The following is a 26,768-nucleotide window of genomic DNA, read 5'->3' as shown; positions in this document are numbered from 1 at the left end:
CTGGCTTGGTTTTGGAAGACGTGCCGTTTGGTCCTGCTGGTGCTACGGTTCTGTGCGATGTGTCCACTGGTCAGGTGCGGCCCATTATCCTGGCGCTGTCGGGTGTTCAACGTCATCCACGGATTGAATCACCCTTCCATCCGAGCTACGATTGCATTGGTGGCGGCCCGGTTCATGTGGAAGGCTTGCGTAAGCAGGTTGGTCATTGGGCCCGGCCGTGCATTCTGTGCCAGATGTCTAAAATTCAGCGGCATGTCCGGGCGCTTGTTCAGGATTTTGCTTTACCTCAACGGCTGTTCGACCACATTCATGTGGATATCGTGGGTCCGCTGCCCCCGTCCCGGGGAGTCACACAACTCCTTACGGTGGTGGATCGTTTCACACGGTGGCCGGAGGCTATCCTGCTGGCTAATACTTCTGCTGTGACGTGTGCCCGTGCCCTCACTGCCTGCTGGATCGCCCATTTTGGTGTCGCGGCGGACATTTCGGCGGACCGGGAGGCTCAGTTCACCTCTGAGTTGTGGTCTGCTATGGCCCACCTGTTGGAGGCCCAGCTCCATCACATCACGGCCCATCATCCCCAATCCAACGGTTTGGTGGTGCGGTCCCACCGTCATTTCAAGGCCGCTCTGAAGGTGCGGCTCACGGGCCCGGAGTGGATGGACGAGTTGCCGTGGGTTTTGATGGGGATTTGTACTGCCCTAAATGAGGATTTGGCTTCTTCCTCTGTGGAATTGGTTTATGGTACTCCGCTTACGGTTCCGCGCAATTTTGTTCCGGCGGCCCTTGGGTTGCAGGAGCCACCCTCGTCTGTGTTGGTCCGTTTGCTGGAGAAGGTGGGCACGCTCTCCAAGACTGTTTGTATGTGTTCCTGCGCCACGACGCTCACCGGTCGCCGCTGCAGCGTCCATACGAGGGTCCTTTCTGGGTGCTGCAGCATGGACACGCCACTTTTGTTTGGCTTGTTGTGCCGGCTTCAGGCGAGACTGTGTCGGTAGCTCGCCTGAAGCCGGCCCATTTGGACATTAGTGAACCAGTGCAGGTGGTTTCAACCTCTTCGTCGGGGGCGTCCGCGGTCCTGTCCGCTTCCTATTTCGCCTTTTCCGGTTGTGTCCCCTGTGCGGAGGGATGTGTGTACGAGGTCCGGCCGTCTCGTTCGTCTGCCGTTTCCTTTTCGTGCCTCTGGTTCTGGGGGGTTTTACTGTGGCACCACCGGTGGTTAGGCCACTTATTGGGCGAACCCTTGGCCCGAGACTGGCAGGATCACGTGACTAGGTTTGCGGGAAGAAATCGTCACGTGGCTTAGGGGGTGCGCTGATATATAAATATATATATATATATATACTAGACCAAGTGCAGACCCGTTGGGTCTGCTCCCCCAACACAGCCATTCCCTGCCCGTAGCCCCCACGGGAGACGTGGTCCTCCAACTGAAGATTCGAGCACTGAGCAGTGCGGCTGTTTTTAAATGGCGTCTTTGAGGCGAGAGGCGGGCGCCAGCAGCCGTTATGGTCGCTGGCCAGCAGGAGGCGACAAAATGAGTGAGTGTGGGGGGGGGGGGGGGGGGAAGAAGGATTTAATTAAAAATGTGTACATAAACACGACGAAATTTAATGATACTTGGAATGAAAAGTGAAATCTCTACCGAAATGGAAAAAAATCTGGGCGGTTGTGGGTCTGGTGTTGGCGTAGCAACGAATCAAAGGCTGGCACCCACAAGTCAGGCAGAAACACACACACACACACAGTTTTAATATTATATATAGATATATAGATATAGATGAAACAAGTTGAAACAAGTTTATTCAGGGATAACCCATTGAGATGGACAGTCATCTCGTTTTCGAGGGGGTCCAACATAGAACATACAGCACAAGACATAACATACATAGAGGCTCTCATTGACCCACCTACCCACACACCAATCCCAAAACCCCTCCATCCCCACTTGTTATAGTTTATAACAATTGTTAATTGGCTTTACATATCCAATAATAATAATAGTTATGTGTTACAGCATAATGTTGATGCATAATACCATATACCACCTATCTTACATCGTACGTTAATACATACTATCAACATTATTACATGATATATTATTTCATGATATTGTGACATAATACAATATAAGACCTTGTTACACTATGCAATACAATAATACATAAGTGTAATGGCCATGCATATGCAATAGTTATGCCAAATGATCACACACAGAGCAAGCTAGATAAAGGAGCTCGAAGACTAATACTAGAAACAGGTACATGGTTTTATAAGGAAGGGTAAAAGTGTATTTTTAAATAGACGAAATGAGCTAATAGTTCTTATGGTACTAGGCAGAGTGTTCCAGTCAGAAGGAGCTTTGAATTTAAATGCACGTCTCCCAATTTCTTTGTTAGTTCTTGGAATAAAAAAGAAGGGTTGCTGAATATGTCTTAGTGAATATGAGGGTGTGTATGGTAATAGGTCTTGTTTTAAATAAGAAGGGTAATTGGGATGGATGCATTTAAAGATGAACTGGAACCAGTGGTAGCATCTTCGAGCGTGGGGGGATAACCAGTTTAGAGTTTCGTACATAGAACAGTGGTGAGTTATATATGGACACCTTAAAATAAATCTGCAAAGACTATTATAAACTACATTGAGGGGTTGAAGATGTGTATCAAATGTATTCTGATAGACAATATCAGCATAATCCAGTGTTGGTAGTAGTAGTTGAGAGACAATTCTTTTTCTCATCTGAAAGGTGAAACAATTTATATGGCGGTAAAGAATAGCTAGATTATAGCTGAGTTTTTTAGTAATCGTCTCACTATGCTGCGTAAATGAAAGCGTTGGGTCGAGCCAAACGCCAAGATATTTGAAGTTCAATACTTGTTCTAATGGTGATCCTTCATTAAATGATATAGTCAGATCTACAGAATTACCAAGGCCTTGTCTGGTACCCAATAACATACTGCATGATTTATTTTTATTTAAAATTAATTTGTTAAATAATAGCCATTTCTGAACAGAAGTAAGATCTGATTGAAGGGATCTTTCAATTTCAGACTTGTTAGTACTAGATGTATATAGCACTGCATCATCGGCATATAGTTGTGTTTGACAGTCAGAACAGATATTAGGGAGGTCGTTTATGAAATAGAGAAAAGGAGTGGTCCCAAAGACAAACCTTGCGGGACCCCCTTCTCAACAATTAAGGAATTGGATTGACTTCCATTAAAGGTGACACATTGGCGTCTGTTATGAAGGTATGAGTTAAACCACAGTAGATTGTTTTGAGAAAGACCAATAGAGTAAAGTTTATCAAGCAGTAGGTAGTGGTCAACAACATCAAAGGCCTTGGTTAAATCAAGAAAGATGGCACCGGTGAGTTTACCATCCTCAGAAGCAGTGAACACATCGCTGGTGAGTTTTAACAGAGCTGTAGTTGTGGAGTGATTAGGTCTGAACCCAGACTGGCATGGAGATAGAATGTTGAAAGTTGAGACATAATGTGATAGCTGGATGAACACTAGTTTCTCGAGGATTTTAGCCACCGAGTTGATAATTGAGATGGGGCGGTGATTGTTAATATCGGTCGCCTCCCTTATGCAGTGGAGTAACATTGGCACACTTCCATGCGGAAGGGAGGGTACAAGTTGAGAAGGATAAATTGAACAGGTCGCATAGTGGGTACATTAGAATATTAGCGCCTAACTTAATGAATTTAGTCTCAATACCAGCTGGTCCAGATCCACAATCATCCTTTAATTCATTAATAGCATGTTGAATGTCAACAGGTTTTATTTTTTGAAAAGAAAAAGAGCTTCTACATGTATTTGTAGCTGGAAAGTCACATATAATAGATGAGTCAAATACTGTAGAGCTACATACAGTGGAAAAGTGCTGGTTGAAAGCATTGGATATAACAGCAGGGTCCTGAATGATGTTATTGTTGACCCGAATCTGAGTGCTGATATTTTGATTTGATTTATTAAGAACATTATTTAGTCTTTTCCAGAACTTTGGTTAACTTTGGGAGAACCCTCCCCAGTCACGTGTGAGCTGTTCTTTTTTTTAACTCAATACAGATCACTTTGCTTCACAACACGTGTCGCACTACAATAGATGGGTTTAGAAAATGGGTAAATGATCTAATAAATGGGACATACTATTAGAAATAGAAAAATTGTCCATTTTGGCAGGAAATTTAAAAGAAATAGAAAAATGGTAAAGGAATGGTTAGTGAAGGCAGAGTTCCCAATGTTCTAGGTGTCCAAGTGCATGATTCTCTCTTGGATTCAAGAAACTTTGGAACTCTTTTCCTCGAAATGCAGTCTTTAAATATTTTTATAGATGGATGGACACTTGCTTAAGGTACCCGGACGTGGCGTCGAAGGACGAGGAGCTGAAGCAAAGAAGTGGAAGCCAAATAACCGAATGGAAACAAAGCCGAAACGCCAAATAACCAAAAGCGTACAAAGCCAAAACTCCAATTAACCGAAAGGGTGGGACGCCTAAAAGCCAACTAACCAAAAGGCTCAGTCGCCTAAACGCAATGTCACCGAATGTCTGCTCTGCCGAAACGCCACCTAATCGAAAGGCTGCGTGGCCTACAAGCCAACTAACCGAATGGCCGCTCAACAGAAAAGTCAAATAACGGACATGACGTCGCCGGGGGGGAGGGGGGAGGACTTGTCAGCAATTGGTCCAGACCCCCCGTCCATCACATCACTGGCCGGTGGAGATGGGAGGGTGGGGGTCATTTTCCCACACAAACGATAGGTTTCTGGGCACTCTGAACCCGAGCACCAAGTTGTAAGCGACCGAAGGAGCGCATCCCTCGGGACAGCCCCCACTCTCTAACAGCCACGGCCACCCTACGCCTCGTCTCCACAGGCCGCACTGTGACGGGCTGTGGGTCGGGTGGAGCAGAGGTGTGGGACAGGCTTGTCCCTCCGCCCACCCAGAATCACTGACCGCGATGCACCGCCATCGGACCTCAACCCCTACCAGGGTGATTTCCCCACCCCCAGACCCTGACACCTACACCGGGTGATTCACCCCACACCGGCCGCAGGCACAGATGGCTCGGGGCATAGTAAATCGCTTTTACAACATGGGGGGGACACACAAATTCCCTGGCAGTCCGATGACAAGTGTGCATGACAACACGACAGCATTAAAAATCAAAAAAGAGTTACATTGATTTAAAAACAAAAATGTTATATGTGTAAATAGTTCTTACATTCGGGAACCTGGTAAATTAAGTGGTGGGATTATTTCCCTGTCCTAACTATGCCTTTGCTTTAGCCGGTGGTCACATCCATTCCATCCCTCCCTCGCAAAGATGTGAGATTTCATTAAGAGTACACTATGATGAATAGATGCAAGCGGCATGTAAAGCGTCTTTTCCATGCGCGCAATACATGAAGCCGATGAAATGAGACAACTGTCACACCAAAGATCGACACAACTGTCACACCATAGATAGACACAAAATGCTGGAGTGACTCAGTGGTTCAGGCAGTATCTCTGGAGAGAAGGAGTGGGTGGCGTTTCTGGTGGAGACCCTTCAGACTCTGAAGAATGGTCCGGTTTTCAGGTCTGAAGAATGGTCTCGAGCCAAAATGTCACGCATTCCTTCTCTCCAGAGATGCTGCCTGTTCTGCTAAATTACTCCAGCTTTCTGTGTCCATCTTCGGTTAAAACAGTTTACAGATTATCTGGTGTTTTGTGCTTGGGAGCTTGTGTGCGTTACGCAGGTAACCAGACGGTTGTCGGGGGGGGGGGGGGGGGTGGAGGAGTGGGAGGAGATAGAATTGTTCGTAGACAAAGGTGCTGGAGAAACTCAGCGGGTGCGGCAGCATCTATGGAGTGAAGGAAATAGGCAGCGCTCCTTCGCTCCATAGATGCTGCCGCACCCGCTGAGTTTCTCCAGCACTTTTGTCAACCTTCAATTTTCCTGCATCTGCAGTTCCTTCTTGAACAAGATAGAATTGTTTGTTGTCATGCACACTTGTCATCAGCCCGCCAGGGAATTTGTGTCCCCCCATGTTTTAAAAGCGATTTACTATGCCCCAAGTCGTCTGTCCCCGCAGCCAGGGTGGGGGTGAATCACCCGGTGTGGGTGTCAGGGTCTGGGGATCTGGGGGGGGGGGGGAGGGGGGGGGAATCACCCAGGTGTGAAGGTTGGTGTCCGATGGCGGTGCATCGCAGTCAATGACTCGGGATGGGCGGAGGGACCAGCCTGTCCCACACCTCTGCTCCACCCGACCCACAGCCCGTCACAGTGCTGCTGAACGGGGGAGACGAGGCAGAGGGCGGCCGTGGGAGAGTGGGGGCTGTCTCGAGGGATGCGCTCCTTCGGCTGCTTACAACTTGGTGCATGGGTTCAGAGGGCCCAGTCACCTATTGCTTGTGTGGGAAAATGACCCCCACCCTCCCGTCTCCACCGGCCAGTGATGTGATGGACGCGGGGGTCTGGACCAATCGGCGTCAAGTGTCGCCCCCCACCCCCACCCCGTTGACGTCATGTCCGTTATTTGACTTTTCTGTTGAGCGGCCATTCGGTTAGTTGGCCTGTAAGCCACGCGCCCTTTTGGTTAGGTGGCGTTTCGGCAGAGCGGCCATTCAGTGAGTTTGCGTTTAGGCGACACAACCTTTCGGTTAGTTGGCTGTTAGGCATTCTGCCCTTTCGGTTAGTTGGCGTTTCAGCTTCGTTTCCATTCGGTTATTTGGCTTCCACTTCTTTGCTTCGGCTTCTCATCCTTCGACGCCACGTCCGCACACGCTTGCTTAACATGTTACTGTGGTTACTGTGGGTAAATGAGAATATGAATTAAGATTACAATCCGATCAGCCTTGATCTTATTAATTGGTTGATCAGGCTCGCGAGACAAGCAGCCTATTTTACCCAGAATTATGTCTTGGTGAAATTCACACCAATTGCAAAATTGGTACATCTGTATGTAACTGAATGCTGGCAAATGTATTACTTTGTCATGGTGCCCCATTACTTGGTGCCTTGTGAACAAACAGTTCTGTATGCCATTCATCTTCTGTGGACAATGGCAGGCACTTGAACCATCCACATCAGCAGTCATAACTTTAGGAGCTGAGTCGCGCCTCTGACCTCAAGCAACTTATCATTTTGCATCACAGAATTTCTGACAAGAGCAGTAGTGGTTTAGCATGCCATCTGCTTTTAAGATTCCAGAGTTCAGTGTCTTTAGGTCTTCTTGTGTGTTGAGTTTCTTTTGATTTCACCTCAGCCAGCTTCCATGGTTAGTTCACAGAATGGTTGATTTAGGGATGCCATGAGGCATGTGACTTGTAACTGTTTGTCTGTGCCTGTTCAACCATGAACAGATCAGCAATTCTATACAACATTTATGTGCAGAGTCTAAATGTATAACTCATGCCACCTCTGAAGGTCACTCTTGAGTAATGTGTTTACCTTTAAATGTGTACAGCCAGATAAAGATATTTGACTTATTTAAAGACACAAATGCCATAGTACTCACTATTCCATTCGGCCTCCTTGACATTTCAATCATCACTGCTCTGCACCTTTCTCAATAATTGAAATAACTGCCCCATGCCTGTATACTGTATATATTGCCAGTACCACTTTCCACCTCACCAGATGTATTCCCTGACAATATTGTCCCACAGTATTATACAGCGATGTATTCAGGGCTGCCAACATCGGGTGATAGTTGGGAGAGAGAAATTGCGAGAGACCAAGCCCAAGGGAGCGTAGCGACCGAGGTGGGGAGGAGGGGGGTATTCCCCCTCCCATTGGTACAGAGCTTTTGCATTTTTCAGCTTGAAAGTGTGCAATCTGGTGCATACCGTAACAAGTCTTTTAACTTGCACTTGAATGCAATATTTATGCTTTAAATTGGATTAGCTATGAATGTTAGGCTAAATTACATTCCTAATTACATTCCACAGTAGAGCCAGGCTCTGATCAACAGGTGCAGCACATGAATGATCTTAGTATATTCATGTATGAAAATCAGATTATAATCAAACATTTGGCCCATCTTGACCAACCTGGGTCTCACTGCACACCTGGTACTACTCCTGACCCTGACTCCAGTTGCATACCTTCTCTCATTCCTGACCCTGAGTCCAGCCTTACACCTGGCCCCCTGTTCTACCCTGATCATAGCTGCTTACCTGCTTAGGTTCCCCGTGCTGAACACTCCCATTGTCCCAGCTCTGACTGCACATCTAGTACTATTCCAGACCTTGACTCTGTATTCTGTCCTCTGCTGCAGAGGACAGAATACTCTGGATGCACACTTGGCCTTGCTCCTAGCCCTTCTGCACTGACAATATATCTGGCCCACACATAATGCCCCATACCTGACCCCCTGGACTTAACCTATTACGTTCAAGTCCACAGGTGCTTATATAATGCGGTAATCTTTTATGGGGCACTTCACGGACCAAATTTTGTATAACAAAATTTGCTACATCCATTGGCTTCCTTGTTATCTAACATGCTAGTTACTTTGCCAAAATATCATCAATTGGTTGAACACAATTTCTCATCCAAAAAATTATACTCACTCAGCTGTATATGTATTATGTTACCATTTCCTTCACTTTCCTAACAAATTGACCTGAAGTCATTTTCACCCCCAATATTTTCAGTATTTTGCTGTCACCTGGGACTTTTCTGAAATGCAGAGTCCAATATCTCTATATTTAAGCAATATTATTCTATTAAATGTGAACTTGAGAGTACATAATATTTTCTGTGGTATTCATAACACAACAATGATAAAAAGATATACTCCTGACCCTGACTCAAGTTGCATATCTGTAATATAATAATGTATGCATGTTGGTAGGTGCAACCAAGATTTGATTGCACCTATCAACATGCATACATTATTATATTACAGTTAATATGTACCGAGGGCAATTTTTTGTTCTAATGCTCCCCATTCCCAATTACTATTACATTGAAGTGATTGAAATCCAAGTGAAGTTTAAATGGCATCAGAAAAATAAAACTTCCGGAATGGATGATATTTATTACGTGGTTGGTTGGAGTCAGTATCAGCGCAATTACTATATTAAACTTTGAATCTTCAGATGTCCTGGTTCAAGCTAAAACTAAAGACAAATAATAACCTCCTCACACATTCCCCTGCAAGTATCTCTGTCACTCCTTTAAAATATGCCCCTTCTTTGAACAAGCTCTTAAACATCACATCTGAATCCGTTTCCATCTGATTACACTCCTTGAGAATGTTCATCTACGTGTTCAATTACTAAAACAACACGATTGGGGACATTTCTATTCAACCTGTCAAAGGAATTGGGCGGGCGGGGTTTAGAAATAGTCAGTGAGGTAAACAAACATAATAATTGAGTGGCAAATGACAATAGTGCTACCTTCCCAATATTTAACTGATGGAAATAATGGGTTATCGGGGCTTTATGTTGTGACAGACAGCCTGACACCTTGCATATAATTTTATTATTACACTTATCCCATCCCCCTCGATATTGCAGATTAATAAATTAAGGTTTTGTCAACTAATTACAAATCAGGCTAATTACAAATCATTAGCGGTAAATTTCCGAACAAAATGAAAGTAGCTAAAGTAATACCATTATATAAAACTGGGGATAGACACCATTTCACAAATTACAGGCCTGTTTCTTTACTCTCCCAATTCTCCAAGATCCTTGAAAAACTTTTTACAGAAAGACTTGACAATTTCATTGAAAAACATAAGCTTTTGGTCGACAGTCAATATGGATTCCGGACAGACAGATCAACATCTATGGCACTAATGGAACTAATTGAGGAAATCACAAATTGCATAGATAATAAAAAACTTGCAGTGGGAATATTTATAGATTTAAAAAAAGCATTTGATATCGTAAATTACGACATTTTACTCATGAAACTGGATAAGTATGGCATCAGAGGGGTTGGACTGGATTGGGTGAGAAGCTATTTAAGAAACGGGCAACAATTTGTAGAAATAGGTGAACATAAATCAACTTACATGAACATAACTTGTGGAGTACCTCCGGGTCTGTGTTAGGTCCAAAGCTTTTCATAATGTACATTAATGACATATGTAAAGTATCAAATATACTGAAATTGATTATATTTGCTGATGATACGAATATTTTTTGTTCCGGTGACAATTTGAAGCAGCTTTTGGAAGTCATCACATCAGAAATGAATAAATTAAAACAGTGGTTTGATGTCAACAAATTGTCTCTAAATTTAAGCAAAACAAAGATTATGCTATTTGGAAAACATAAAATAAACCCTCAAGTACAATTGGAAATAGATAACATAAGTATAGAAAGAGTATATGAAAATAAATTTATTGGTGTGATCTTAGACCACAAAATCTGCTGGAAACCACATATAAACCACGTCAAAGCAAAACTGGCAAAGTCTATAGCAATGTTGGGAAAATCAAGACACATTCTGGACCACAAATCATTACATACTTTGTATAATACACTCATATTGCCATATCTGAGTTACTGTGTGGAGATATGGGGTAACACCTACAAAACCAACCTACAGCCATTATGCACATTACAAAAAAGAGCAATAAGTATTATCAATAACGTTGGATATCTTGAACATACCAATTTATTATTCTTAAAGTCACATACACTGAAGTTCACTGATCTGGTTAAATTTAAGACTGCGCAAATCATGTACAAAGCAAGAAATAATTTACTTCCAAGAAATATACAAAAACTGTTTATGGAAAGACAGGGTGGGTATAATTTGAGAGGGGAACATAATTTAAAAAAACTCAATGTCAGAACAACTCTTAAAAGTATGTGCATAGCAATCTGTGGTGTGAATTTGTGGAATGGTCTGGAACAGGAGATAAAACTTAGCACAAGCATAATTCAGTTTAAAAAGATGTACAAAAACACTTGTTTAAAAGGATATTGGGATGAGGATAGGTGATTGTGATATTTGTTATACTGATTGTATTGGGAAGGGTGATTATAGAGTGATGGGTTGTATATATGACTAAGATACTGTATAGTATATGCGGGTGTTTTCTTTTCTTTTTCTTTTTTTCTTTTTTGTATGGCTTTGTAAATATTTGATTAGTGTTCAAATGTAAATAATTTGGTGTACATATAGTGGCTGTTGTACATATGGTGTACATATAGCTGCTAAATTTGTATGAGATAATTACAAGCAGTTGAATAAGGGGTGGGAATTAATAAGCTTTGGCTTCTTCCTGCTCCTTTTCGGACACATATGATTTCATTTATTTATAGATATTGTTTATGACACTTTATAAATATTTGTGTTTTGTTTTTTGTATGCTGTTTCACATTTGCTTTTTATTCTTTTATTCTGTCCGAAATAAATAACTAATAAATAGCATTAGCCAACTCCGAAACACGAAGCGCTGAGATTTGGGATCCAGTCATCACGGACAACTGGATTCCAGTTCCCCGCTCACATCTGGCAGTGCTCTCTCTCTCTCTTTTAACCAGGGGCCATGGAGCGTTTTTGAAAGTGGGGAGGCTGAACGATCACTGGCCTTGGGGGTACCTGGTGAGGGAGTGGGCAACCGAGTGGGTGTGGGAGGGGCGTGTCCACCCTCCCACGGTAGGGACTTTTTGAAATTTGTTGTATTAAAATCATGTTTTAGTGCATTGTAGAAGTATGATTTCAATATTTTTTGATTGAAGTATTTTTAAGCGGTAACTTTTTAAGGGGTAACTTTTTCCACACAAAGGGTGGTGGGTGTATGGAACAAGCTTCCAGAGGAGGTAGTTGAGGCAGGGACTATCCCAACATTTAAAAAACAGTTAGACTGATACATGGATAGGACAGGTTTGGAGGGATATGGACCAAAAGCAGGTAGTGTAGCTGGGACATGTTGGCGGGTGTGGGCAAGTTGGGCCGAAGGGCCTGCTTTCACACTATCTATGACTGCATTATACCTCTACCATGCATGAATGCTTCAAAATCAAGTGGTCGAGTTTTATTGCCATATATTCAAGCATAGAAACATAGAAAATAGGTGCAGGCGTAGGCCATTCGGCCCTTCGAGCCAGCACTGCCATTCAATATGATCATGGCTGTTCATCTAAAATCAGTACCTCTTTCCTGTTTTTCCCCCATATCTGTTGATTTCACAAGCCCCAAGAGCTAAATGTAACTCTCTCTTGAAAACATCCAGTGAATTGGCTTACACTGCCTTCTGTGGCAGAGAATTCCACAGATTCACAACTCTCTTGGTGAAGAAAGTTTGTCCTCATCTCAGTCCTAACTGGCCCCCCCTTTATTCTTAACCCCTGGTTCTGAACTCCCCCAACATTGGGAACATTTTTCTTGCAATTACAGTAAGTGAAAATTTAGCAAGCAAGCAAGATGCTTTCTCCAACCACCCCCATTTGAAGGCCACTATCTTCCACCGTTTCTACCCAGTGCTTGGTATCTACTTCCAGCAGCCACAGGTTGTCCTCCAGGATGCACTGAGCTGCAGCCTGATCCATGTTGGTCACCAGGGCGAATTTGGCACAGAGACTCTCACGGTAGCGGCGCAACGCTTCTGACGCCTCCGACGGCCCGGGACTCGTGCAATGAGGCTGCTCGATGGCCGGAGCTGCACCAAACGACTCGCAAGCCCGGCAAACAATCGCTAGCCCTGGCTCCCTGGCTCCCTGTCCGCATCTGTCCCCGCCACTGCTTCTGCTTCCATTCCTCCCTCCGCCCCAGCTCTCCGACAGTCGCGGGTCATGAGATTTTGAAATTCTCGTTGATCACAGAATTTCCCACGACAGAGCGTGAGACATTTGTGATCAGTGTGAGAGCGTGAGAATTTGTCGAAATGCGTAACTCTCACGCTCAATACGTGAGAGTTGGCAGCCCTGCAATATTGTACCTTAAGAAGTGTCCCGACCCAAAACGTCATCTATCCATGTTCTGCATGGTTACTGCCAGACCAACTGAGTTACTCCAGCACTTTGTGTATTTTTTTCTAAACCAGCATCTGCATTTCTAGTTTGGACACTTCAGAAACACCTTCTTCTACCTGGACCTTTCTGATCAACAATCCATTTTCAGCCTCGGGTGTTCCAAAGATGGTACTAATGTTGAATTTAGTTTAGAGATACAGCGTAGAAACAGAACCTTCAGCCTGCCGAGTCCATGTTGACCAATGATCACCCGTACATTAGTTACAAATTATCCCTGTTTTGCATCATCTCCCTACACACTGGGGGCAATTTACAGAAGCCAATTAACCTACAAATCCACACATCTTCGGAATGTGGGAGGAAACCGGATAACCTTGAGGAATCCCACACAGACGGCATCCGTAGTCAGGATCAAACTCGGGTCTCTATGGCTGTAAGGCAGCAGTTCTACCTCTGTGCCACTGACCACTGACCACGTCCTTATGTCTAGACTGATGTTTCCAAGGAGTTCAATGTCATATTGCCTCTCGAATCCCTCAAGAATGATTCTAGCCAAGTACATCCATAGTACATCTCCAGCTTGCTCCTCATGTAAGGTCACCCAAGCACTGTGAAGAACCAATTTCAACAACTTTATTTCAGTGAGAAAGAGGTGGCATTTGAGGAACTGTGTTTTCCCAACACTGAAGTCTTCCTTTGAGTGCTGGTAGCGATGGCGTGCCAGCCTGCCATAGTTACCAACATCACAAGGCACTGAGAAAGATACCACCAATACCATCTTCTCAAAATGCTTCTAATTTATAGAAGGACATGCAAACCAATGTCCGAGTTCTCTCCCAGGTGAACATTGAGGCTCCATTTACATTCAAATCAGCCGCATTGGACAGAGCACATATTTGCCACTCTCCAAATACAGGCACACCATCCAGGCTATGTCATTACCAGGCGGGGAGATAAAAATGTTTAATGATGTGTTCATAATCTTACTGAAGAAACGCAACATCCTGACTCCTGCAAATCCTTTGCTCCTAGTAATCTCCACCATACTTTTATTTGGTATATCCTCACTAATATTTATGTGTTCATATAATATTTATGTATATGTCCTGTTTTTTAAAATTAATCAATGTGAATTTCCTTCTTCTTTTCGCGAATGAAATAACCCAAAGGAACCGTTAGATCCCAAGCAGCCAGGTTGTTGGCTCCGTGTCAATGTCTGCCAGGCACTGAGGTCCATTTGGTGGGTGGTGGAGCGCGCACCCAGAGATGACATGGTTGGCTGTCTGTTGTTCTGAATTTCCTGATTTATTTGCTTACAGGTGTGTTCCAAGTAGCCAACGCTCGTTTTCATTAGGAATTAATTGGGTCTTTGTACGGCTCCTAGGTAAGAAGCAGCCTTGATGACATTCATATTGTAAAGGCATCTGCAGTATAAAATCAAATACATCTTTAAAACCTTATTTATAAATGGAATGTGGCTTTCCTGAGTGAAACTAATCACATAACATGGTCATTCCAAATATCCTTGGATTTTCATTAGATTCACTTGTCATTCCTGAGATGTATTATTAAGCCTTGATTTTAAGTCTTGATTTTGGGATGTACCTTCTGAGGATACTGGTACTAGAAAATAGAACTGGTGATATGGAACTGGTGTTCACTCAGAATATCACAACTAATCATACCCACAGCTTGTTCAGACCTGAAAACCAATACATTTACAGGGATGAAGCATACTGACTCCAAGTATGTACAACTGAACTAAACTAGGGCAACATCCTGACCTCATACATTCCTGCAATGTTCTTCAAAAATTCTGGACCTGTCCTCTTGTATAGGTGGTATTTGACAATGCAAGTCCAGTGATGGACTGCAGTAGGAAAGAACTGCAGATGCTGGTTTAAATCGAAGGTAGACACAAAATGCTGGAGTAACTCAGCGCGACAGGCAGCATCTCTGGAGAGAAGGAATGGGTGACATTTCGGGTCGAGATCCCTCTTCAGACTGATGTCAGGGGAGTGGGCGGGACAGAGATATATGTAGTTGGAGACAGTAAGACTGGGGGGAGAACTGGGAAGGGGGAAGGGATGGAGAGAGAGGGGAAGCAAGTTTCATTTGAAGTTGGAGAAGTCAATGTTCATACTGCTGGGGTGTAGGCTACCCAAGCGAAATATGAGGTGCTGTTCCTCCAATTTGAGGTGGGCCGCACTCTGACAATAGAGGAGGCCCAGGACAGAAATGTCAGATTGGGAATGGGAGGGGGCGTTGAAGTGCTGAGCCTCTGGGAGATCAGATAGGTTAAGGCGGATTGAGCGGAGATGTTCAGCGAAATGATCGCCGAGCCTGCGCTTGGCCTCACCGATGTTCAGGAGTTGACACCTGGAACAGCGGATACACACATCACAGGAGACAGATTATTGACCGACATCTACTACAAACACACTGACTCCCATAGCTATCTAGACTACACTTCTTCCCACCCTGCTTCCTGTAAAGACTCTATCCCCTACTCCCAATTCCTCCGTCTACGCCACATCTGCGCCCAGAATGAGGTTTTCCATACCAGGGCATTGGAGATGTCCTCATTCTTTAGGAAACGGGGTGTTCCCCACTTCCATTAAAGATGAGGCTCTCTCCAGGGTTTCCTCGATATCCTGCAGCTCTGCTCTTGCTCCCACTCCCCCCATTCGTAACAAGGACAGAGTCCCCCTTGTCGTCACCATCCACCCCATCAGCCGTCACATACAGCATATAATCCTCCTACATTTTTGCCACCTCCAACGGGATCCCACTACTGGCCACATCTTCCTATCTCCACCCCTTTCTGTTTTCCGCAGAGACCTTTCCCTCTGCAACTACCTGGTCCCTTCCCACCCAAACCATCCCCTCCCCAGGTACTTTCCCCTGCAACCGCAAGAGATGCAACACCTGTCCCTTTACCTCCCGCCTCAACTCCATGCAAGGACCCCAACAGTCTTTTCAGGTGAGGCAGAGGTTCACTTGCACCTCCTCCAACCTCCGCTGTTCCAGGAGTTAACTCCTGTACATCGGCGACACCAAGTGCAGGCTCGGCGATTGTTTTGCTGAACATCTCCACTCAGTCCGCCATAACCTACCTGACCTCCTGGTTGCTCAGCACCTTAACTCCCCCTCCCATTCCCAATCTGACCTTTCTATCCTGGGCCTCTTCCATTGTCAGAGTGAGGCCCAGCGCAAATTGGAGGAACAGCACCTCATATTTTGCTTGGGTAGCTTACACCCCGGCGGTATGAACATTGACTTCTCTAACTTCAAATAGCCCTTGCTTTTCCTCTCTCTCCATCCCCTTCCCCTTCCCAGTTCTCCCACCAGTCGTACTGTCTCCGACTACATTCTCTCTCAGTCCCACCCATTCCCCTGACATCAGTCTGAAACATAGAAACATAGAAAATAGGTGCAGGAGTAGGCCATTCGGCCCTTCGAGCCTGCACCGCCATTCAATATGATCATGGCTGATCATCCAACTCAGTATCCTGTACCTGCCTTCTCTCCATACCCTCTGATCCCTTTAGCCACAAGGGCCACATCTAACTCCCTCTTAAATATAGCCAATGAACTGGCCTCGACTTCCTTCTGTGGCAGAGAATTCCAGAGATTCACCACTCTCTGTGTGAAAAAATTTTTCCTCATCTCTGTCCTAAAAGATTTCCCCCTTATCCTTAAACTGTGACCCCTTGTTCTGGACTTCCCCAACATCGGGAACAATCTTCCTGCATCTAGCCTGTCCAACCCCTTAAGAATTTTGTAAGTTTCTATAAGATCCCCCCTCAATCTTCTAAATTCTAGCGAGTACAAGCCGAGTCTATCCAGTCTTTCTTCATATGAAAGTCCTGACATCCCAGGAATCAGTCTGGTGAACCTTCTCTGTACTCCCTCTATGGCAAGAATGTCTTTCCTCAGATTAGGAGACCCAAACTGTACGCAATACTCCAGGTGTGGTCTCACCAAGACCCTGTACAACTGCAGTAGAACCTCCCTGCTCCTATACTCAAATCCTTTTGCTATGAATGCTAACATACCATATGCCTTCTTCACTGCCTGCTGCACCTGCATGCCTACTTTTAATGACTGGTGTACCATGACACCCAGGTCTCGTTGCATCTCCCCTTTTCCTAATCGGCCACCATTCAGATAAAAGTCTACTTTCCTGTTTTTGCCACCAAAGTGGATAACCTCACATTTATCCACATTATACTGCATTTGCCCACTCACCCAGCCTATCCAAGTCACCTTGCAGCCTCCGAGCATCCTCCTCACAGCTAACACTGCCCGCCAGCTTCATGTCATCCGCAAACTTGGAGATGTTGCATTCAATTCCCTCGTCCAAATCATTAATATATATCGTAAATAGCTGGGGTCCCAGCACTGAGCCTTGCGGTACCCCACTAGTCACTGCCTGCCATTGTGAAAAGGACCCGTTTACTCCTACTCTTTGCTCCTACTCTGAAGAAGGGTCTCGACCCGAAACGTCACCCATTCCTTCTCTCCAGAGATGCTGCCAGTCCCGTTGAGTTACTGCAGCATTTTGTGTCGACCGATGGACTGTGGTACTGTGCGCTCCATGCAACCACAATGGAATCTTTGAAAGATCTGACCAGATCACAGCTGGGGGAAGCTGATGGTTGAGAGATCATTAGTCTTGCTGGGAAAAAAAGTGCTGGAATAACTCAGCGAGTCTGAAGAAGGGTCCGGATCTGAAAGGTCACCTAACAATGTTCCCCAGAGATGCTGCCTCACCTGTTGAATTATTCCATCATTTTGTACCTTGTTTTATAAACCACCATCTGCAGTTCCTTGTTCCTACTTTGCAATTTCTAGGATGTGTTTTTAAACCGTATTACGACGATCATTTTTGTTAATACAATAGATAAAGAATTGGTTAGAGAAAAATTTGGTGGGTATTTTTTTTCTGAACAATCTTTTTTCCAGCTCTTCAGAATGTAATTCAGTACCCGACATGGATTATATGAATAAAACTATGATTTGATCAAAATAAATCTGTTCACGCCTATTAGTAATTATACATGATCCTTGCAAATATATTTTTGTAAATTAGAACATTTCTCATAGATGGAAATGGCAGAGTGTTCTTAATCTAAAATGCATTTTGGGGATAGAGAAAGTATTCAATGTTGATGGTGGATGACAAAATTATAAGGCTGTTCCATTCTCCAGAACTGATCTCCTCACCTTGGTAAGCCAGGGACAGTTGTTTTTATTGGCATCAATATTTACTCATTAATATTCTTTTGTAACCATTGGTAGGTATGATGGAAATACAAGAGGAATCGAATATAGGAGCAAAGAGGTCCTTCTGCAGTTGTACAGAGCCCTAGTGAGACCACACCTGTGTATTGTGTGCAGTTTTGGTCTTCTCATTTGAGGAAGGACATTCTTGCTATTGAGGAAGTGCAGCGTAGGTTTACAAGGTTAATTCCCGGGATGGCGGGACTGTCATATGCTGAGAGAATGGAGCAGCTGCGCTTGTACATTCTGGAGTTTAGAAGGATGAGAGGATATCTCATTGAAATGTAAAAGATTGTTAAGGGCTTGGACATGCTAGAGGCAGGAAACATGTTCCCGATGTTGGGGGAATCCAGAACCAGGGGCCACAGATTAAGAATAAGGAGTAAGCCATTTAGAACGGAGATGAGGAAACATTTTTTGTGAGTGGTGAGTCTGTGGAATTCTTTGCCTCAGAGGGCCGTGGAGGCAGGTTCTCTGTATGCTCTCAAGAGGGAGCTAGACATGGCTCTTAAAAACAGCGGAGTCAGGGGATATGGGGAGAAGGCAGGAACAGGGTACTGATTGGGAATAATCAGCCATGATCACATTGAATGGCGGTGCTGGCTCGAAGGGCCGAATGGCCTACTCCTGCATCTATTGTCTGTTTATTGAAATCCAGAGGTTCACAGAACATGTAGGATTTGTTGAAGGTTCGGATGAAGAGTCATTGATCCTGATCATTAACTGTTTCTCCCTGTACAGTTGGTGCTTGAACTGATGAGCATTTCGAGCATGTTCTATTATTATTTAATATTCCTTTCACTGTTATTTTAACTTTTCCTTTGCTAATTTACAGGTGCCATTCCAGGACCGATTATTTTTGGTACAGTGATTGATAAATCCTGTGTCCTATGGAATGAAGATGATTGTGGCAATCGGGGTGCATGCTGGACCTATGACAACCCAAAAATGGCTCTCTTATTCATAGCAATTGGTAAAATATTAACTCAATATCCACTTGGAAAAATGTAAACAGATGTAAATGAAATTCTAAACTTTAAGTAGTCAATTTCTTTCATGGTGCTTTGAGTTGAAACATCATGAGTTAAGGTCCTGAGCATGTGGAATCACCCATGCTAATTTTAGTCATGAGATCAAAAGGAATTGTAAATTTAAAGTGATGCTCAGACCAGTGCAAACTGCCAATAGGGAGAAGTCTAGCCTTCTCTAAGACTATGAATGTCAGATGGAAGTTCTTTAACTAGATAAAGAGTAATGTGTCACAGAGTTGAATAGAGAGGATAAAGGCCTCTTGGAACACATGCCTTCACTGTTTCTGACTTTTCTTCTCAGCCAATCACTCAGGATCGAGGTTGACTTGCTTTCACTTCAGTTTTGTGGTTCTAGTTGAAGTGTTGTGCTTCCAGATGGAATGCAGCGTAGGTTCCCCAGGTTAATTCCTGGGATGGCGGGACAGATATCTGATGAAAGAATGGGTCGACTGGGCTTGTATTCACTGGAATTTAGAAGGATGAGAGGACACTTTATAGAAACGTATATAAAATTATTAAGGGATTGGACAGGCTAGATGCAGGAAAAATGGTCCCAATGTTGGGGGAATCCAGAACCAGGATACACAGTTTAAGAATAAGGGGTAGGCCATTTAGGACTGAGATTCTTCTTTCGTGACCATTATCTATGTTTCAAATGTTTGGCCAGGTTCTTGCACAGTGGACAATCTTCTCGTTTGCCACCGCTAGATCTTCCAGGCAGCATTGTTCACCAAGAAATGGGCATCTTAATAGGTGTGAGATGAGGAAAAACCTCTTCACCCAGAGAATTATGAATCTGTGGAATTCTCTGCCACAGAAGGCAGTGGAGGCCAATTCACTGGATGTTTTCAAGAGAGAGTTAGATTTAGTTCTTAGGGCTAAAGGAATCAAGGGATATGGGGAAAAAGCAGGAACAGGGCACTGATTTTAGATGATCTGCCATGGCTTGAACGGCTGAATGGCCTACTCCTGCACCTATTTTTCTATGTTTCTATGAATGATGAGACCAATCGAAGGTCTCTCCCACATGGGATATCAAACTAGATGCAAGAAACTGTAGATGTGGTGTACCAAAAAAATACAAAATGATAGAGTAATTCATCAGGAAGCTTCTCTGTGGAAAAGGGATAGGTGCCGCTTCTCATGGCTACATACATTTCCGACAACATCTGAAACATGTGCAGGTTGCTATGTTAATTGGTTATTGTAAATTATCCCCCAGTGTAGGTGGATGATGGGAAAATCAAGGAGTGTTAATGGCATTTGGAGAATAAGATTTACTAGAATGTTGCCTGGGTTTCAACAACTAAGTTACAGAGAAAGGTTGAACAAGTTAGATCTTTATTCTTTGGAGCGCAGAAGGTTAAGAGGGGACTTGATAGAGATCTTTAAAATGATGAGAGGGATAGACAGAGTTGACGTGGATAAGCTTTTCCCATTGAGAGTAGGGACGATTCAAACAAGAGGACATGACTTGAGAATTAAGGGACAGAAATTTAGGGGTAACATGAGGGGGAACTTCTTTACTCAGAGAGTGGTAGCTGTGTTGAATGAGCTTCCAGTGGAAGTGGTGGAGGCAGGTTCGATTTTATCATTTAAAAATAAATTGGATAGGTATATGGACGGGAAAGGAATGGAGGATTATGGTCTGAGTGCAGGTAGATGGGACTAGGGGAAAATAAGTGTTCGGCACGGACTTGAAGGGCCGAGGTGGCCTGTTTTCCGTGCTGTAATTGTTATATGGTTATATGGTTATAATAAGTTACAGGGAAATTGGTGTAGAATGGGAAATTGGGAAAATGAAATAATATCAAGGAACCACAGATGCTTGTCTATACCAAAGATAGAGTAATTGGAAAAGACTGAGTGGTGTAAAAAAATATGCAGGGCCTAGATAATATGGATAGGAAGTATATGTACCATATCTCAGAGAAATTATTAACTAGGAGCAGGATATTTAAGTGATGTAGTAACTTTGAACTGAAATGTTAATGCTATTTCTCTCACCACAGATGCTGCCTAACTTGACATAAGTGTTTCGTGCATTTGGAGGAAATCAGTGGGTCAGGCAGAATCTGTGGAGGGAAATCTGTCAGGTCTTCTGGACTTGGGTGTCCAGAGGAAGGATCTCAATTAAAAATGTCAGTGGAATTACGTCAATTGCTCTGACTGCTTCAGGTGTGACTGTACCCACCATCGTTATCGCCAATGTCAGATCGGTTTTCCTGAGAGTGACCCTGCGGAAAGCAACTAGCTCTGACGCAATCCTTGGCCACACTAACAGGACATGCATGTTCCAGCTGGCAGGAGTATTCATAGACATCTTTAACCTCTCCCTATTATATCACACGTTCCAACCTGCTTTAAGAAGACCACTATCAGCGTGCCTTAATGACTGCTGACCAATGGCACTGATTAACCATTGTGAAATGCTTTCAGAGGCTGGTAATAATGCATGTTAACTCCAGCCTCCCAAACAGCCTTAATCCACTGCACTTTACCTACCATCACAACAGGTCCACAGCAGATATCTTCTTTGCACAACACTGGTCACTGGAATATCTAGATAACACCTATGTCAGACCTATTTATTGACTATAGCTCCGAATTCAACATTATAGCCCTAATTACACATTTATCTCCAAATTCCTGGACAGAGGAGTCAGCACCCTTCTCTGCAAATGGATCTTCGACTCGCTAACTCATAAACCACAATTAGTGAAGACAGTTAACAAAACATTCTCCACGATAATTCTCAACATCGGTGCCTAAAAAGGATGCACTCTCAACCTCTTACTATAATCCCAATACATTCACAACCGCATTGCCAAATTCTACTTTAACTCCATTTATACGTTTGCAGATGACACCATTATTGTGGGTCTAATCTCGAACAATGGTGAGATGAAGTATAGGAAGGAGATAGAGGAGTTTGTAACATGGTGTCAAGACAACAAACTTTCCATTAATGTCAGCCAGATGAAAGAGCTAGTTATTGACTTCAGGAGATGTATATGCCTCAGTCATCATCAATGGTGGCAACGTGGAGATGCTTGAGAGTTTCAAGTTGAGTAAATATCACCAACTATTTGTCATGGACCAACTACATTGAACGTAACATAAAAAATAGGTCCGGGAGTAGGCCATTCGACCCTTCGAGCCAGCACTGCCATTCAATACGGTCATGGCTGATCATCCAAAATCAGTACCCTATTCCTGCTTTTTCCCCATATCCCTGGATTCCGTTAGCCCAAAGAGCTGTATCTAACTCTCTCTTGAAAACATCCAGTGTATTGGCCTCCACTGCCTTCTGTGGCAGTGAATTCCACAGATTCACTACTCAGCGGGTGAAAAAGTTTTTCCTCATCTCAGTCCTAAATGGCCTACCCCTTATTCTTAAACTGTGACCTCTGGTTCTGGACTCCCCCAACATTGGGACCATTTTTCCTGCATCTAATCCCTTAAGAATTTTATGTTTCAACTATAAGATCCCCTCTCATGCTTCTAAATTCCAGCGAATACAAGCCCAAACAACACATTCATCATATGTCAGTCCAGCCATCCCGGGAATTAACCAGGTAAACCTCTGCTGCACTCTCAATAGCAAGAATGTCCTTCCCCGAATTAGGAGACCAAAACTGCACAAAATACTCCAGGTGTGGTCTCACCAGGGCCCTGCTGTACCTGCATGCTTACTTTCAGTGGCTGATGTACAAGCACACCCAGGTCTCCTTGCACCTCCCGGTTTTGTAATCTGACACCATTCAGATAAGAATCTGCCACATTGTTCTTGCCACCAAAGTGGATAACCTCACATGTATTCACATTATACAGCATCTATCCACTTACCCAACCTATCCAAGTCACCCTGCAGCCTCATAGCATCCTCCTCGCAGTTCACACTGCCACCCAGCTTTGTGTCATCCGCAAACTTAGAGATGTTTCATTTAAGTCCCTCGTCTAAATCGTTAATATACATTGGAAATAACTGGGGTCCCAGGACTGAGCCTTGTGGCTTTCCACTAGTCACTGTCTGCCATTCTGAAAAGGATCCATTGATTCCTCCTCTGCTTTCTGTCTGCCAACCAGTTCTCTCCATGTCTACATTGAATCCAGCCAAGAAAGCACACCAATTCCATTACTTCTTCAGTGAACAAAGGAAGTTCTGCATGTCTCCAATGACTCTTACCAACTTCTACAGATGCACCTTAGAAATCATCCAACAGAGATGTGTCGCTGCCTGGTTTGTCAACAGCTCTGCCTAGAACCTCAAGAGATTGCTGAGAATTGTGGACATAGCCCAGTCCATCACACTGATCAGCTGTCCTCGAAATGATCTATCTACATTTCATGCTGCCTAAAGGAAGCAGCCATCATAATCAAGGACTATGTTTGTTCCGATCAATCCCTCTTCTCCCCTCTTCCATTGGGTAGAAGATACAAAAGCTTGGAAGCATGCTCAGGAAAAGCTGCTGCATTTCTGTAATCAGACTACTGCATGGTCTTCCCATAAGCTGGGGTGCAGTCTTCCTTGCATTTTCTCTGTAAAATTATATTCCGCACCAGATATACTTGTGCATGGCTTGATTGTACTCATGTATATAATGATTTGACTGGATAGAACACAAACAAACCTTTCACTGTATCATTGTTTTTTTATACAATAATAATCCAATACCAATACCAAGATGCCGCCTGATCAACTGAGTTTCTCCGGCAGTTTATTATCTGCTATAGGTTCCAGCATATGTATACTATAGTGTCTTTTTTTCTGTTTTTATTTTAGATTTAAGTTTACTGATAGAAGGATTAGTGGGGAGTTGAAGAACATTTGTTTTCTCCTTCAAAATGATAGGTTTCTGGAACTCACTGCTCAAGAGGGTGGGAAAGACAGAAATCCTCACTGGTATTTTGAATGGATACTGAAAGATTTACAGTCAAGGGCAGAGAATGGGGAATAATCCCTATAAGAATATGTGTAAATGCAGAATAGGTCATCCAATCCCTCACATCCGTTGTGCCAATCAATAAGATCATGGGTGGTTTCTTGCTTGAGTGCCATTTTGGCTTTTTCAGTGCTCCAACATTGAACTCATCCACATTTTAACTTGGGGGTCTAGATTCTAATGTGAGTTTCCCCTCTCTGCTGTATGATATAGTGTCAGCATGTTCTAACTCTGCACAATTTGTTTCCAGGTACAACTTGCAAAGTGATCACCATTATCGCACTTGCTGCAGCTCATTTCCTATATAAACCTCCAACAGGAGTTACAACTATTTCACATGTGTCTAACAGGCTGAACTCAAGATGAGGATTTGAGGACAACCAAAATATTGCTTTGATTGATTAATGAATTGTGATGACTGAACCAATAAGTCTGCGCAAAAATGAATATAAAACAACTTTGTATGAGAAACTAAATGACTGTATATTTTAAATATATAACAAATTTCCACATTTAATGCCCTGCACAGGAAAATGTATCTTTACCACAAGCAAATATATTGATTTATGATGTTCCTTGGATCAATTATTTACATCTGATTGAGAGCCAAGGTTTATTAAATCTTGTTGACATTGTATTTTTTTGGTTAAACACAAAAACTGCATGTAAAAAAAAGTCTGCATTTTGCTTTATAGAATAGAAAAGCATGGGGAATACTGATATTGTGCTATCGGTAAGCTTGGAGAAGTCCTATTGATGGTTTTTGTAGAATGGGTGACATATAGCCTCTGCCAAAAATAACATTTAAAAAATATCTCCATATGGAATAATCATGAGTCCTTCAACAACTTAAAAGTACAACACTAGAACAAATTGACATTGTATTTTAATGCTTACATCTTCTCTGTGTATCAGCATGACTTCACATCATCTTTGACTTGACTTCTGCAGGAAAATGCAAAATTTGAAAGCAATTTAATTAATTGTTTCCAACATCCCACACATTTAATAACACAAGTTTAATTACCACTTCTTGGATTACTTTACCTAATATTCTCCTGTACAATTTTTAACCTTTGCTGTGCTTTGTGCTATACGTCATGAACTTGTACGCAAGCAGACCAAAGAATTTCTGAACTTCAGAATCTCAAGCTGTGTTCAATTGATTTTATGAATAGTATCAAACCCGATGAGTTGGATGTGGGAGAATGCAAGAAAAATTGCCCCAACCGTTGCATTGTCTTCATGACAAGTGCGCATGTATGTGTGTTTTTAAGAGGTTCTCCCAACTCTGTTGTATCCTCACACATGGGAAAGAGGTGTTTGGTAAGGTACTGCAGAGCTACCACTGCTTCTCCAGTGATACATGGGCATAAGGTAATTGTTTTCCTCAAAAAGATGAAAGAAAGAAAAACAAATAAATACATTTATTAGATCCTGCTACAAGCTCAGTAATATAGAAACTGAATTAATCAATGGAATGTTGTTTTGTAGGTTTAATTTGCCCATCCTGTTGAGCATTTGAGCTCAGGCATGTTTCTCATGCAGAAACATCAGTCATACAATCCTAACCTAGGCAGAAGACAGAAACTGGACAAAATAATTGTTGCTTATCTCCCATAAATCTACAATGAACTAAATAAAAGTTGTATGAGTGAAAAGTCTGGGAGCAGATTAGTGTCCTGTCCTCTCCGTTACAGTTGATTAAGATTGAAAGGAAGTACATCCAAAATTCCATCATTCTTCGCCATGAGGAACTAACTTTAATTGAGATGGCCAACTTTACCCATCTATGGAATGTTACCAAGTCCAAAGCCAACCTGTAAGAGAAGGTATACTTGTGCCACATGAGTTTGCTTTTATGAAACTATCAAATTAAGTAAATCAAACTAGCAGACATTTAATAGTGAAATTAGGTCCGTACTTTTAATTGCCTAAATGCCGGTGTTAAACCTCCACAACATATTGGGGGAAAATGTTATCTTTTATAGCTAAAGCTGCTAAGCATTAAGCCTCAGCATGAGAGTGCCTACCGTACTCACCGCACACATTTTATTCATTTACTTCAATCTAACCAAATGTGCAGAGAATAGAACACAACCAGCAGTTGATAGTCTACAGCATTTAGCTCAAGACACCAAATATGTATTCAGTTCATATGTGGAAAAGCCTTTGGTCGTTAGCATGGAGCATTCTTGGTCATCGAATGCTGTTATACATGAATATATTGAAGCACTTTGCAAAACTGTTCCATTGGAGTTATCACTAATCATTTGTGTTTTCTTTTCCATGTATTCATAAATTGAAAATAGAACGCATGCACAAGTCTGTAAATATACAAAATGAAAGAGTTTGACCTATTCAGAAATTATATTTTGTTGAGTGCTTTAAGAAACAAATGTCTAATTTTTTTGTTATTTGATCATTAAAAATTAAGATTTACTGAATTTATTGGACAATTTCCAACCTTTAATCTGTCATTTCTTCATTTATCCACTGAACATCAAGCAAAACTGGAATATTTATCCAACCCCATCATTTAACTGATTGATTGTGTTCTGTTTTGTTT

The 26,768-nt window shown here is 42.9% G+C and overlaps 1 protein-coding gene across 1 annotated transcript in view; it reads left to right on the top strand.

The window, feature by feature from the left end:
* Positions 1-26,542, top strand: part of LOC116970817 (solute carrier organic anion transporter family member 4C1-like) — a 101,585-nt gene extending 75,043 nt beyond the window's left edge. The window contains exons 11-13 of the mRNA XM_033017368.1: positions 14,256-14,320; positions 19,058-19,195; positions 24,450-26,542. Of these exons, the coding sequence (XP_032873259.1) occupies positions 14,256-14,320; positions 19,058-19,195; positions 24,450-24,565 (319 nt within the window). The 3' untranslated portion in view covers positions 24,566-26,542. The remainder of the gene's footprint in view (positions 1-14,255; positions 14,321-19,057; positions 19,196-24,449) is intronic.
* Positions 26,543-26,768: the final 226 nt, after the last annotated feature.

The sequence above is a fragment of the Amblyraja radiata genome, chromosome 3, assembly GCF_010909765.2.
Source record: "Amblyraja radiata isolate CabotCenter1 chromosome 3, sAmbRad1.1.pri, whole genome shotgun sequence".
In the NCBI taxonomy this organism is placed as follows: domain Eukaryota; kingdom Metazoa; phylum Chordata; class Chondrichthyes; order Rajiformes; family Rajidae; genus Amblyraja; species Amblyraja radiata.
This window is presented reverse-complemented; position numbering and strand designations above follow the sequence as displayed.